This window comes from Hippocampus guttulatus, chromosome 13, assembly GCF_054856545.1.
Source record: "Hippocampus guttulatus isolate MCC_2025c chromosome 13, RoL_Hgut_1.0, whole genome shotgun sequence".
In the NCBI taxonomy this organism is placed as follows: Eukaryota; Metazoa; Chordata; class Actinopteri; order Syngnathiformes; family Syngnathidae; genus Hippocampus; species Hippocampus guttulatus.
Genome location: NC_141273.1, coordinates 4,405,727 through 4,420,319, shown reverse-complemented (window position 1 = coordinate 4,420,319; position 14,593 = coordinate 4,405,727). Strand labels below are relative to the sequence as shown.

The 14,593-nt window shown below is 42.1% G+C and overlaps 1 protein-coding gene across 1 annotated transcript in view; it reads left to right on the top strand.

The window, feature by feature from the left end:
* The window catches only part of daam2 (dishevelled associated activator of morphogenesis 2), an 88,677-nt gene that overhangs the window by 28,630 nt on the left and 45,454 nt on the right, over positions 1 to 14,593 (top strand). The window contains exon 2 of the mRNA XM_086127419.1: positions 6,849 to 7,124. Within this exon, the coding sequence (XP_085983545.1) occupies positions 6,957 to 7,124 (168 nt within the window). The 5' untranslated portion in view covers positions 6,849 to 6,956. The remainder of the gene's footprint in view (positions 1 to 6,848; positions 7,125 to 14,593) is intronic.

Sequence of the window (14,593 nt, the reverse complement as noted above, 5' to 3'; positions counted from 1 at the left end):
TACGCTTAAAAAAAATGCCATGTGGGAAAGCCGGAAAAAAGAACCGCAATATCGTGAGGTTTGTAAAAGTAGACTTTTTGACAAAACTCTTGAATTGGATCTCCTTTATATTGTTTAGGCGTAGCTAACTGATCTGATCACAACCTCTGATCTGTGTTTGTCTGATTACATATTGATGACAGAACACATCCTGTGTCATTATGAGATGTGATTGTTATTGACTAACCCAATACTGTATTACGTCATTACAGTTGTACATGTTTCACATCACGTGGAAGCATGCTGGACAAAACACGATTTGACTGGGATTAGTAATGATGTAACGATGTAAAATGAAGGGGAAAACCTTAAACAAGCCACGTCCTAACCGAAGAGCATGTTGCAGCAAATGTATTTCAGGAGATGTGATGAATTTTCTACAATTCAAGCATATGTTTGCAATCACGAGTGATCGCAAAACCAGGAGCTTGACGTATTATACGTATATGTCATTTTTACTTTGAGCAGTACAGTGATGTGATGGATGTTCTGGAGAGGAAAGGAAATCATCCGGGCCACAGATGTTTGATGGACTGATCCACTTATGGATATATTCTCACCTCTTCTATCTTGCCCCTCACAACACACACACACACACACACACACCCACACACGATTTCAGAAACTCTCTCTCTCTCTCTCTCGTCAGTGCCGTTCCCTCCTCCCGCAGTGACCTATTTCCAGGCACAGGGGACCACGCAGAGAGTTAGTGTGTTGAATGAGAAGTGGCAGCGGTATCTCCCTTTAAAGCTCCCTCCCTTCCATCACCTTCCTCACATTACTGTCTCTCTCTCACAATACTTGGCTACACTCCAGACCAAGACTCAGAGTTGCCAGCAGGCTCGTCTCCCTGCTTCAGGGTCACGGTGTGTGAGTATGCAAAATGCGCTCACATCTGAGCCTCTAGTGGGAGCGTGTCATTTTTGATGTGAATGTATGGGTGTATGCGCACCATGAAGCATGTGCAAAGGAGTTCATCAAAGTGCTTCTGTGGTTTCACGCTAGCCACAGTAGTGCGTGCATGTGTGTTTGTAGAATTTGATGTCTGTCATTAGGAGCAGCACTTGCACACCAACGCCGGGTAAACACACTAAGGCAATCAGGCTGTTTTTGTCGCAATCTTGCCCCTTCCCAACCAAGGACGTCCAATGCCGTCAATCTTTTGTTTTACAAGATTATCCTTATGTGTGAGTTGAGAGTGAGTTAAGAGTTGATTTGTTCCGACGTTGGTGTCCAAAACAAGTCGGGACCAACAATCTTGAAGAATGTACAGTACATGTTGAATATTTACGACCAAAATGTCATAGTCTGTGGGACGACGGAAGCCGAGTTCTCCTGAGCTAATTGACTTCATAAGCTGTTACGTGACGGAAACTAACCGATCGAAGAAGCTCTCTGACTAACGAACGAGAGAGCATTGTTAAATAAAATGATGTAATATCCTACCCGATGTTCATCCTGTCCTCCTCCCTCATGGTTGACCTCTCATTTGTTCAGATTTGAAAATAATTTTTACCATTGTAAATTAAGGAAATAGTCTCTTTCATGGTCAAGTCTCCTCTTTTGTCTTCTCTTCTCATTTGTATGCTAGCAACTGTTGTTGGTTGGCTGTTCCTTCTTTTTGTTTTTCGTCTTTATCTTCATGATGTCACTTTTGTGCATATGTATTCAGGATTTTGTTGTCTGCATTTCAACCATTGCAGTAGTGAGCACAGTTGCACAGACTCCAACTGGGGTCTGTTTTAAGCACTACGCACCACATTCTTCCTTGCGCTTAAGTCAAAAAAGGCATGTGGCAGTGTGCATTTCTGGTTGCGCAAATTCTCAGCTCCACTCAAATTTGTCACTTACGCACACTCATGACAGATAATCGCTTTGGATGGAGCAAACGTAAAAGGTTGCCATTCTCTGCCTAATCTGATCCTGTGCGCATGCTTAAAGCATTCCCCACTGGACTTTAATACTTGTCTCGTATGTGCTGTAGAGGCTGTTGTACGACCCGCGCACAGTGAAGGGGAAACATCGTTTTGCATTTTACGTTTAGATTCAGTTCACTTCCCTGGTGATGACTGATTCTTATTTTCATATGTAAAGTGTTTGATAGCATTCAAATGGATTTTAACGACATTCAAAAGTCTCCGAAAAATTTCATGCCCCATGATTTCATGCCAGCCTCAGATGTCAATGAATTATTCCTCTTAGTGCTGCACACAATTTCCCAAGTTACACAAGCAAGGTGTATCAAAAAGTATAGATGCGAGAATGAAAAATGTGCAAGCCCAGGCGCATTAAAAAAGACATATGCGTAGAATGGGAGAATATAGCCCTAAGGGAGCATTTTAAGGAATTTGATTCCTTGCTCAATGGTACCGTATCCTCAGTACGAGCCAGGTCCCCAAGTGGCAGGCACCGTTCTCACCCTCTCTGCTCCCCTACCAAGTTTTTCATGGAACAAGTTGGCATCTCACAAGATGCCATTCATAGATGCTATGAGACATAGGATGTCCATTTTTTCCCCCCCACATTTGCTATTTGACTGCACATCTGCTCAGCATTAGTAGGCTGGATCACAAGGTGACAGTCATGGTTTGGGAGCAGATGTTTTTCTTTAGTTCTGATTTGTACCAACCTTTTCACTGCCATTGAGATGACGGTCTCTTGGTATACAGCAGGACAGTTGCTGTCCTGCCAAGAATTAATTTGACTTTCACCCACTGGGCTAAACAAGCTCCTTTTAATCTTTTTAAGATGGCCACATAAGAGTTGCAAGAAAAAAACAAAACTGTGAACCCTCTTGAATTTCCGCATGTATTGACCATAGACTATGATCTGAACACTATGCTACTCACAGCAATCGACAAACGGTATGCTTTAGGGTTGTGCGATGTGGACAAAATTTTAAATGACCTGGTTTACTGGACTGGTGTCTCAGTCTGAGCACTTGGATCTCCATGTAAAAGGGGTATGTAGATAAGAGATGGATAAGAAACAAAAAAAGCTGTACATGGATGTTATGTTCATTCTGTGTGCTAACTGTAGGTAAGGTTAATAAAAATAAATAAATGACTGCTGCTTAAGAATACAACACCGATCATTCGGAGCAGGTGCCCCCAGCCAGCGATGGTCGGCTCTTGTTCGGCTCAGGCGTCAATAAAGAACACAACTAGCTGCAAGAAACAATGTGAATTATAGGACACACTGATCGTCAACACCTTCTAACATGCCTTACGCTGCAGCTCCACTCCAACTGGCGCAGCGGGTCTCTCCGCAGCGCGTGGTGGACCCTAGCTGTTTGCCAAATGCATATTATTAAGCAGAGGTAAAGACATGACAGGACTCCCTCAGTAGCGGCGAGGGAAGCCTGAAATCGAAGACATTTTTACATGGCAGAATAATATCCTTAATTATATCGCACACCTCTAGTATACTTAAACAAATAGCACACAAGTAATTTTCTGTTTATATTAGATCTACCATGTAAGCATTCTTCACATGGCGGAAAAACTATTTGAGCCCCTGGGCAAATGACCCCTCCAAGAGCTAAATGGGGTCAGGAGTCCAATCAATGTGATGAAACTGGAGGTCCTGCCCTTTTTAAATACACACCAGTTTTGAATTTGATATTCTCAAAATGGCCGACACAGGAGCTCGCAGAATACCTACATTTAAAAATTGTGAACTTGCACGAATCAGGAACTGATCTTAAAAGTATCTCCAAAGGCCTTGCTATTCATTTGTGCATAGTAAAACAAAATGTCAATAAATGGAGAAAATTCAGCACTGTTGCCACTCTCCCTAAAGTGGCCAAAGGAAATCCTGCAGTATGTTGAGCGAAAGATTTAATACCTCTCGCAGGTTAACATCTCTGACAATTCTATGAAATATAAAAGCACTGCTGTCCAAGAAAAAAAAAAACAAAAAAAATACATTGCTTCAGGTTTGAAGTTTGCCTAAAAAATAAAAAGTGCTTATTTTTTACAACACTATTTGTGTGGACAGATGAAAGCAAAGTTGAGCTGTGTGGAAGGAAAACGGTGAGAGACAAAAAAAAGGCACAGCATTCCACTATCAAAGCCAGTGTATGCAGAAATCCAGGTCATTGCAAAGGGTTCACATTTTTAGTTTATTTTTGTTTTTTGTGCTAAAGTATGTCACTTGGAGTGGTCACCCAAATAGACCAAGACATCAGTGTACATGCTGACTTCGATCTCATATATTTTAACAGCATATTATATTCCTATTTCAGTATGTTGGATGCTGTGTACATTCTGCTGTGTGCAATATATATTTGTCCCCAGCTTATTTTGTCTAGGCTGGAAGAAGGCCAGCAGGTCTGGTGTTGAGTGAGGACTGACCATATATTGGGCGCACGCACACAGGCACAGAAAAGATATGGCGACAATCCATACACCCATACAAAGGTGAATGCCATCGTATAGGTTGGTATGTTGTTTTTGTTTAAAAAAAACCTGCCTTTTGTAAAGTTGGAAATAACATCCAACCAAGAGTCACCAGTAGTTTTTGTTAAAATAATGGTTGTTGTTATTTGTTGGCCTCCTGGTGCTCTGAATCCAGCTTTAGTTTTAAGACCAACATGTATCGAAAGGCCTCACATTGTGTGTGTTTGCCTTTGCTGCAATGAATGACAGCAAGTTGCCAACTAGGTCAGACCCTTAGAGTACCCAAACATCGTTATTTGATTTGTGGTAATTCAATTAATTTACATTCAACCGCATTAATTTATTCAATCAATGCCTGGAAATTGAAAAGCAAAAATCTCATTATAGATTGAAGCGATAAGCAACGAAAAGGAGGCTTGTTTTTGTTGACATTTTTTTGTTTTTGACTGTTGGGACTCAACAATCGATGAAAGCCACAGTCTAGTTCACCAACGGTATAAATAGTCCAGAATGGAGGCTGTCAGGACCTGAACACCTTTTCCACCATCAACATTGGCAGGACATGGAACTCTACTGCAATGACTATGAAACGCTCACCACCTTTGATGATGATCGTAGAGAAAAATGGAAGGAAATGTGTCTGAAAGGAAGCAACCCACGAGTGACGTGTTCTTCAAATGAAGGGAAAAAGCAGTTTATTTACAGCAGCGTCTACACAAGGTACATGCAAGGAAGCAGAAAAAGCAAATGAGCAATGTTAAAAGGCTGAATTTCAAATGTTTTTCTTTCTTTTCTCTCTATCACTCTTTTAAGCTCATGTTGAAGGCATAGCGCGTTCATAAAAAATTTACCACCCGGCTATTTTTAGCCAACGAAATGAGAACGCCTCTGCTCAGTGAATATGTGAGTGAGTGAGAGGAATGGCGAGGAGGAATTTATGTAATACCATTTCTTGTCACAGATTCAAGTAAAACTTGAGCCTTTACTTGCGCATAAACGATCAAATGTATGTATCAAATGTGACAGCAATATTAAAATTTTACTCGAAGAAAAATATTTCTCGTCATTGTTTCATACCGGACTGGCAACTGTCTTTCAGTTTGAACCGATGCTCCCAAGTAGAACCTCTTGGTCAAACATTCCTGCTAGATTTCTTTTTAATGCCATTACGTAACAGGACCTTCTGTCAGCAAATGACGGTAAACTCGCCATTTGTGAAACGCGGTGTGATTTCTGAAGGGCCGTAATACAGTGTAAAGTGTGCATAATTTCTTAATTCAGTGACCACCCATATCCCTTTTGTAGCGCTGAGGAAATCCTCTCGGGTTGATGTGTCCTATTCATTGCTTAACTCATAGTGTAGTGTTGCCATCCATTAGTGCGCACGCACACACACACACACACACATGCGCTGTCTGCGCCATTGAAAAGTGAAAGGGCACTGTTAGGGCAGCTGAGTGTGCGAACAACGACTCACAGACACACTGCCAAGGCGCAATTGTACCTCACAGACAAGAGGTCTCATTGTTGAATTGTAAATGAAAGCTGCGCATTTCATCTAGGTCCCTCACTGTCTCTGTCACACTGATCTTTGTCCATCTTCTTGGATAAACAAAAGAAAACAAAATGTATTTGGAAGGCTGCAGTTAGCTTGCACTTTGCTAGCTCAGCTCGAATGAGCAGTTGGAAAGTTTTTGCTTCAAGCTTTGATTCCTGTCAGTGATTACAGACTGTTGCGAATGAGGCCTTTTGATGTTTACATGGGAAGCACCAAACACATTTGGGTTTGAGCGTTTTTGAGAACGGAAAAAAAATGCAAACACAATCATTTGCATTATTCTCTTTGTGTTCTCTATATATACAACTTACAATGACGACTTGTAATGACAACTTACAATAAGTATTACTGTATGTAGGAATAGGGATGTATAAATATCAATATTTCTTACTGATTATATTCATCTAGTACTACAATGATGTTTATATAAAGTTATAGTCACATACAGAAAGGTTATAAGGAAGGTGGTAGAAGTAACCAGTCCTTTTTGAAATACAACTTCATTCATTCAAAATGCTTGACCACAGTATTATCTGCATGCCAGATGTCAGTAGTTGACAATGCCACTTGGTAAAGAAAGACTTGACCCATACACACCAACTCCTCGACTTCAACGTCTTGTTTGAAACGCTTTTGAATCCCTTTGTCAAATACGTATGGGCTAGTAATGGTCTGTATGAGTGAGTAATAACTGAAACAGTATGATTCTGTCGTGGTTTGCTATATCGTGATCAATGACATGATCAGATGAAACATGCTTGTGGTGAATTTTATGTGTTTTATGCAATTAGAAATCAGTGTCTTCATTTTGTAGCTCCCATTTTGAATTGTTTCCGTCTTCTTTCTTTCAGATCATGCCCCCTAGATAGCAGCCTTGTCCTCTTCATCCCCCCCCTTGGTCCCTTCCTAAACATTTTGGCTTCAACTCCACCATCGCCACGTGTGCTACTGCAACCACCATGCCCCCAAGGAAGAGGACAAGGGCGGGCCTGGGGTTCTTGTGCTGCTTCGGCAGCAGTGAGCCCCCGGAGATCAACCTAAAGGACAGTGTACCCTTACAGCTACTGGAATTCAGTGCCCCCATGCCGCCTGCTGAGGAGCTGCATGCTCGCTTCTCTGAGCTGGTGGTAAGTGTCTACCTACATATTTTAGTACTATTAGTACAAATTCTACTTCTATATTTTCGGAGGAGTAGTTTTGACATCATGTTTACCGCCCGAAACATCTTAACCAGGGGTGCCAATAATTCTGGAGGGCACTGTGTGTATATTATTGGATATACAAGGGTTCGCAGCATGTGGCTCATTGTCCCGGCTTCAGAAATAAATAGACTTAAGGGCAGCTGGTCTTGATGTTAAGATAAAGCTACATCATATTTCACGAATCAAGAAGCTCATCTCCTCTTCTATATAAAGCCCACACAACATGGCCAACATCCCATCTTGAGTCCATATGAAGTTTAATGGTAGAGCCTTAATGAGTGTGCTGAGGGATCAGAACATAGCTGAAAGTGTTGAAGTATGCTGTTGATGTTCGCTACAATGTAACCTGGCTAGGGAGAAACAAGTGCTTATGCTCTCCTCCGTTACGTTTGGTGTCCTCCGGTCTGTGGGTCATATTTCTACCAGCCTTCATCTTCATCTTAGCTCCTTATTTATTGTCCCACTTCAAACTATCCCCATAGGCAAATATGTTTTCAGTGTCTTGGCTATGGGAGGGTTCCTGGCATACACGTCTCTTTGTCTTGAAATATGAAACTTCACCACCAACGGGTTAGATTACTGCAGCTGTCCAGATCAATTCATGAGAATCTGACGAAAGGTGTTTTTTATTTTTTTTTACATTACAAAATATTTTATTGTTATTAAGGTAGAGGTTTCCAAGAAGTGATTCTTCCAAACAGTGATTCTCTGTGCTAGTGCATTGCAGCTTTTTTACATGTTCAGGTTTTTCCCCTTCTTTTTTTCTCCCTTCCTTTCCATGTCTTTTCACTCAAACTCGAAATATTTTGAGACAATTGCATTTGACAGAGAACAGTATTGCTAGGATGTTCAGTCTGCTCTTCATATGGGAGCACTTGGCTATGTCTCAAGAACTGTGGGATCGGCTGCTTATTTTGGAGTAAATATTGTATCTTCACCTTCCGTTGATGAGCCTGACATAAATTCCTGAGACTAACAGCCATCAAAACAGCGGGAGCCGTACTTGATTTCAAAACCTCTTGCAACGTTGTGACCCTTGAGAGAAAAAAAGAGGATTTGGCTTTCTCCCATCTCATTGGATCGGGTCCCTTCCACATATTGTGAATAGATTCATCTTGAGATGGTTGGATTGGGTACTTTGTTTTTCACAGGATCAGATGTTCAGTTTTCGGGGTCATGTCTGTTTTGATCTGTTTTGCTTTTGCGAAGCACACACAGCATTGGATGTAGCAGTTACAACTTATGAGTTTTATTGCAAGAGAGATGTGAGGGCGTAGAAAAATATGTTCCTGTTAGACGATCACTCACGGTGACAACTTGATTCATGTTTGCTTAGACTGGGTGACCGATATACAAAATGCTTCGACCTGACAATGGGAATCGGAATAAGTCATTGGCCTTCCATCTGCTTTCCTGATCCAGCTACCTCCAACATGCTGACATATTTGACCACGTGTCTAACAACCTGTTCAGCCAAAATATAGATTGACCAGTCACACGGTCGTGCCCAATGGTATTTGTAACACAAGAAAACATGCTTTGTATCATGGGGCGAAATGAAGACTCATAATAGCGTGTTTCCCTGGTAACAGTGGTGGGGGATTATTGCTATGAAAGACTCTCTTGAGGAGGTGAATAAGACTGAATGGAGCCTCTGGAGTGGGAGCGACAGATCTGGGCCAACTGTAGGAGTAAACCACCTCCAGAGTCCTAACATCCATCATGGAATCTTCCACTGGGTGCAGAGACAGCGCAGTGCACGTTCGGCTCACACCACCAGTGGAAGGCGAGGGCTTGAGCTGCTCTATCAATAATATTTTAGAAAGAACTAGCCCCCAAAAATAAAGAAATAAATGACAGCACATTAAAATGGGAAGACACGGCAATTTGCTTTTGTGTCAAAGAATGACACATCATTCATCTACTGACTCAGGATGATAGTTATAATGCAAAATAATTACATTGTTGGAGGGTGAATGCACATGTTTTTAGCCTAATAAATTCCACGCAAAGATTCTAAACTAGGGGTCATCAATTTGGTGCTCGCGGGCAACAAGTAGCCCCCACCCAAGGACCACACGAGTAGTCCGCGGGCTGTTCTAAAAATAGCTCACTGGTGATGGGACATTGTGATCCTTTAGAAGTGTTGTAGAAGCGATCATTTGAAAATGAACAATGGCAAAGATTAATGAAAAAAAGTGTTGCCTATTGATATGTATCTGTTCCCTGTATACAAATGAACTTGAACAGTATCTTGTCGTCAACAAATATTAATAATATTAGAAGGTAACCTGAGCAAATTTGTTATTTCAGATGTATGAAACTCGAAGCCCTTCACATAAATCAGTCACTAAATAGCTCTCACTTCCAAAAATGTTGGTGACCCCTGCACTAAACACATTACAATTTGAACCATGTGATTCTTTGGAAGGAAACAAGTTGACACGATGCACAGTGACATACCGGGTTCTTTCTCTGCCTAGCTCAAGGACATGTCCGCCATACTCAGGAAACATACTGACCCCGCACTTGTAATCACTGAATGTCATTTGCCATATTTTGGTCTGAAGGGGCTTTCAAAAACCGTAACTCTTTAGTACCAAGCTAAAATCTTATGAACTGAGCTCCTACCCCTTGCACTTTATGAATGAAAAATTAAGTGGCACTAAGTGACAAAGGCAACAATCTGAGTTGAGGGTTGACACAATCCAGATTGCAGATGATGACACCCATAGTCCACAGTTTCATGAAAATGCTTCCGAGTGTTTGGTCAGAATGTTCTGTTTCTAAATTGCATTTCCTCTTGCTCAGCTAATTAAAAAGAACAGCTGAACATCAGTCAACATTTTTCTTTTATAAGGTAGACCCACAATCTGGATGATTATGATAAATAATCTTTATCATATAATAAAGACCGGATACTTGGTCTCTTCTTTGAGGCGCTACAAGACGTAAGCTTCGTGTGCTTGCAAAGTCTTTAAGACATTTTGTATAATAAATTTCCACACATCTCATAATATATACTGTACATGTGTTTTTAAAATTACATTTGTGTAGTTTAACTTTAAAGCAAGGTCTTAGATGTATAATTAATTTCCAGCAGTGACAACTTCCTGTGATTTCCCCCCGAAGCCTAATAGGACCTCCTTTTATCTGCCCTGTTTTTTTGTTTGTTTGTTTTGTTTTATCAGGCTTCCTGTCTTGCGCAGGATGGCTGCAGGGCCGACTAATACATCCATGGTAGCCAGTGTAAAACTTGATTCAACCCACCTTTTAAATAATGGTGAATAGAGGCTCCCTCCCAGCAGGATGTCATGCTTGGACCACACAATTCCTGTTTAGGTGGAGTCTGACACCTTCAAAGTTGGTGGTCCCACAATAATAAAACCACTCCCTTTTATATCCCGCATTCACACTCAGCATCCTCCTCTTTTCCTGTCGACATATTTTTTTCAGACATTTTATGTACTTTGTCACCTTCCGCATTTCCACCACTTTGCAGTTAACACCTCTCGACTCCCATGTTTTGTCTTTGTGGCCTCCATTAGCGTGAGAGAGACAGAGAGAGAGAGAGAGACTTAATATTATTTAGCTTAGTTTTTCTTCCCAAGTTTCCCTGCATTTTACTGGGATCCTTATTCACTTATCTTCTGCAATGTGCTGTTTATGAATCTTTCATAAACATATCCAGCAGACATGCATCGTCTCCTTGCCGTCATTTTTGTATCATTATACATATATATAAAAAAAAAAATCCTTGTCTCACCCCTTGGGTGGTGTCCGTCCCTCATTCAGCTCGGGTCCTCTACCAGAGGCCAGGAAGCTTGAGGGTTCTGCGTAGTATCCTTGCTGTTCCCAGCACTGCACATTTCTGGACTGAGATGTCCGATGTTGTTCCCGGGATCTGTTGCAACCACTCATCTAGTTTGGGGGTCACTGCCCCGAGTGCTCCGACCACCACAGGCACGACTGTCACTTTTACCTTCCAGGCTCTCTCCAGCTCCTCTCTGAGTCCTTGGTATTTCTCGAGTTTCTCGTGTTCCTTCTTTCTGATGTTTCCATCACTTGGGACCGCGACATCCACTACAACGGCTTTCCTCTGCCCTTTATCTATGATCACGATATCTGGTTGGTTCGCCATTACCATCTTGTCAGTCTGGATCTGGAAGTCCCACAGGATCTTCGCTCTGTCATTCTCCGCCACCTTCGGAGGTGTTTCCCCATTTTGACCTTGGGGTTTCCAGTCCATACTCCGCACAGATGTTTCGGTAGACTATGCCAGCCACCTGGTTATGGCGTTCCATGTAGGCTTTCCCTGCCAGCATCTTACACCCTGCAGTTATGTGTTGGATCGTCTCAGGTGCCTCTTTGCACAATCTACACCTTGGGTCTTGTCTGGTGTGGTATATCTGGGCCTCAATGGCTCTGGTGCTCAGGGCCTGCTCCTGAGCAGCCAGGATGAGTGCCTCTGTGCTGTCCTTCAGGCCAGCCCTCTCTAGCCACTGATAGGACTTCTTGAGATCGGCCACTTCAGTTATGGTCCGGTGGTACATCCTGTGTAGGGGCTTGTCCTCCCATGATGGTCCCTCTTCCAGCGCCTCATCCTCTGTTCCCCATTGTCTGAGACACTCTCTGAGTGCGTCATCCATTGGAGCCTTCTCCTTGATGTATTCATGAAGCTTGGATGTTTCATCCTGGACAGTGGCTCTCACACTCACTAGTCCCCGGCCTCCTTCCTTTCGGCTTGCGTACAGTCTCAGGGTGCTGGATTTGGGATGGAACCCTCCATGCCTGGTTAGGAGCTTTCGGGTCTTAACGGCCGTGGTCTGAATCTCTTCCTTTGGCCACGGAACCCAGAACCCAGACGTTTGTCCTGTGAGGCAGACGTGCTAACCAGTCGGTCGCCTTAACATGAACATATCAAGGCTAATCCTATTTTATATATATATATATATATATATATATATATATATATAATCCTCAATGGCTTTACTGTGCATTATACAGAATCACTACTTGGCTGTAATCATGACAGTTGAATACTGATTTTAATAATAATAATGCATCCGTTTATTATAACGCTCTTTGGGGGGTGGGGCACTCAAAGACGCTTCACAGTTTTAGTTATGTAATGAAAATGTCCTTTTTATTTTTTTGCCTCATTGTCATCGCTTGTCAAATAGTCTTGTCTAGGGTGTAGCGGTTAAACAGTGCATACGTTTTGATTCATCCAACATCAGTAATGTCCGCCTATCCTAACACCAGTGACCTTAATATTACGCCTCTTCACGTCTCAGCCACGAGCCCCCGTTTGCTCTCTGGACTTTGCCGCCACTGACTCATTCTTTTTTCATTTTGTCTCAGTATTCATTATAATTCAGCACATTTGAGAGGCCCACTGGCAATGTGAAACAGGAAATTGAATGATCTGGCCTGTCCGTCAGTCTGCTGCACATATGTACACTGTGACACCCGTTTTAATTTGTAACATTACCGTACTCGATAGGCTGTTTGAAAATATGAAAGAAGGTCTCAGTAGCCTAAGGTATGTATTTTCCCCTTTTGAGCAGCAGGTGTAACAATATTAGTTTTGGTTTATATGAATTCCCAACTGGAGGATGTTGGCGGAGATGTACGGGGGCACAGTTTTTGCACAGCCAAGGTGGAATGTGATTTGGTTTGTTTGGAATTTGGTGTGTTTAAGGATTGAATGTTTTGGGGTATTGTTATAAGGTCATAAAGCAAGGTCATGTGATGGGAACATAGGGACACGTTTTGAACATGAAGTGAGGTGGAGGTAGAAGAAAAGGATGGACTGTTGCATAACGGGGAAAAAGAAAAATCTTTTGTGACCGAAGATTCCTCCACCCACCCAATTTCCACATCATCTATGCTCTACGTTCTCACGTTCAGATGAAATCCAACACAACGTGTGTGCGTATCCTCTAGTAATCGCATTCTGTAACGGTAGAGTGTCAACAAAATGTTTACAGTGACATCAAAATGGAGTATTTCATTTCTTGTCTTTATCCATTTTTTCATGGTTTGATAGAGAGAAACTTGTGAGCGTGAAGTAATAATCTTGTATGTAAAAGGGACTCATAACGCACTGAAAAATGTGATTAGTGTTTAGAAGATTCATTAGCCCTTAAGGCTTGCCCTGCTGCTCCCCTTCTTTTTTTTCTCCTCTTGCTACTCTGCAATTTAAACCACTCAGTCATTTAAGTGTTACGTAAAACCCTAAAGTAAACATAAACATCACATAAACTGTAGAACCCCCATTCCGTACACCCTTCTTTCATAATACCGTATCTTTTCCATTTCGGACATTGGATTGAGAGTGCTGGGCAGAGTGAAGTAGCCGGAGATCAACTGTTGGGCTCTGTTCCCATCTGGTTCGAATCCAAGGGTCTTATTCTCAGAGATTTCCCCCAGAAGCTCTCAGTATCAGGTCTTCTAATTAGGTGCAGCTTGGACAGCGGGGCTTTGACCCAGCGAAAAGGCGAGAGGCCTGCCTGCATAGTAGGGCTGTCACAAACAAATTTCTATCGAATCGATTATCTTATCGATAATTTCATCAATTAATCGAATTCGGCACCCTCATCAGCAAACTGCGCATGCAAGTACTGCCCAGTTGGCTATTTGATCAAAATAGCCAAATAAAAAAAATTCAGTAAAATGTTTGTCACTGATAAGCACACATCTATAAATAACACTTAATTCTGCCAAGCTGATGATTATACACTGTTCTCACTTCAAAGTAAAGAAGATTTTCCTCGGAATTTTCATATAAGCCAAGCTGTTGCACTCTCTCTCTCTCTCTGGCCGGGTCAAGTGCCTCTGCTCCGATGGACCGCAGTGGCTAAAAAACATTTCGAAACCCTTTAAAAAAAAAATACAATAAAATACAATTAAAGATCCGGCCGCTACTGTCACGCTCTTTATTTTTCATTCACAGTTCTCACAATAATTGCATCACTTTACACTCGCACTCTTCACTGCTCAGCGCCTAGCGATGAGGGATAGACAGGAAGCTGTGGTAAGCTAATTAAGGCTTTAACAGGTACTGAGCGGTCACGACAATTCAGAGGAATATGCTTCCCCCCCCGCCCCCCCCGCCCGTAAAATAGTGTTGGGGCGTAGTGACGAAGATTACGTTTGTTCGGTGTTAAAATACAATTTAAAGCTTTGTTGTTAGCTCAAGCAGCCACTTGCTCATCATCACGCGCGTAACATTCCCATGTTGAAGGCGCCGAGCTCTGCCACCTTCGCTTTGCAGCAGTAGATAAAACCATATTTTTCCCCCCTTGCAGTCGAAAGCGATCACAAATACTTCATCTTCATAAACATATGTTGCTGGAAGACAGTGTCTGCAGCTACAAATATCCATACCA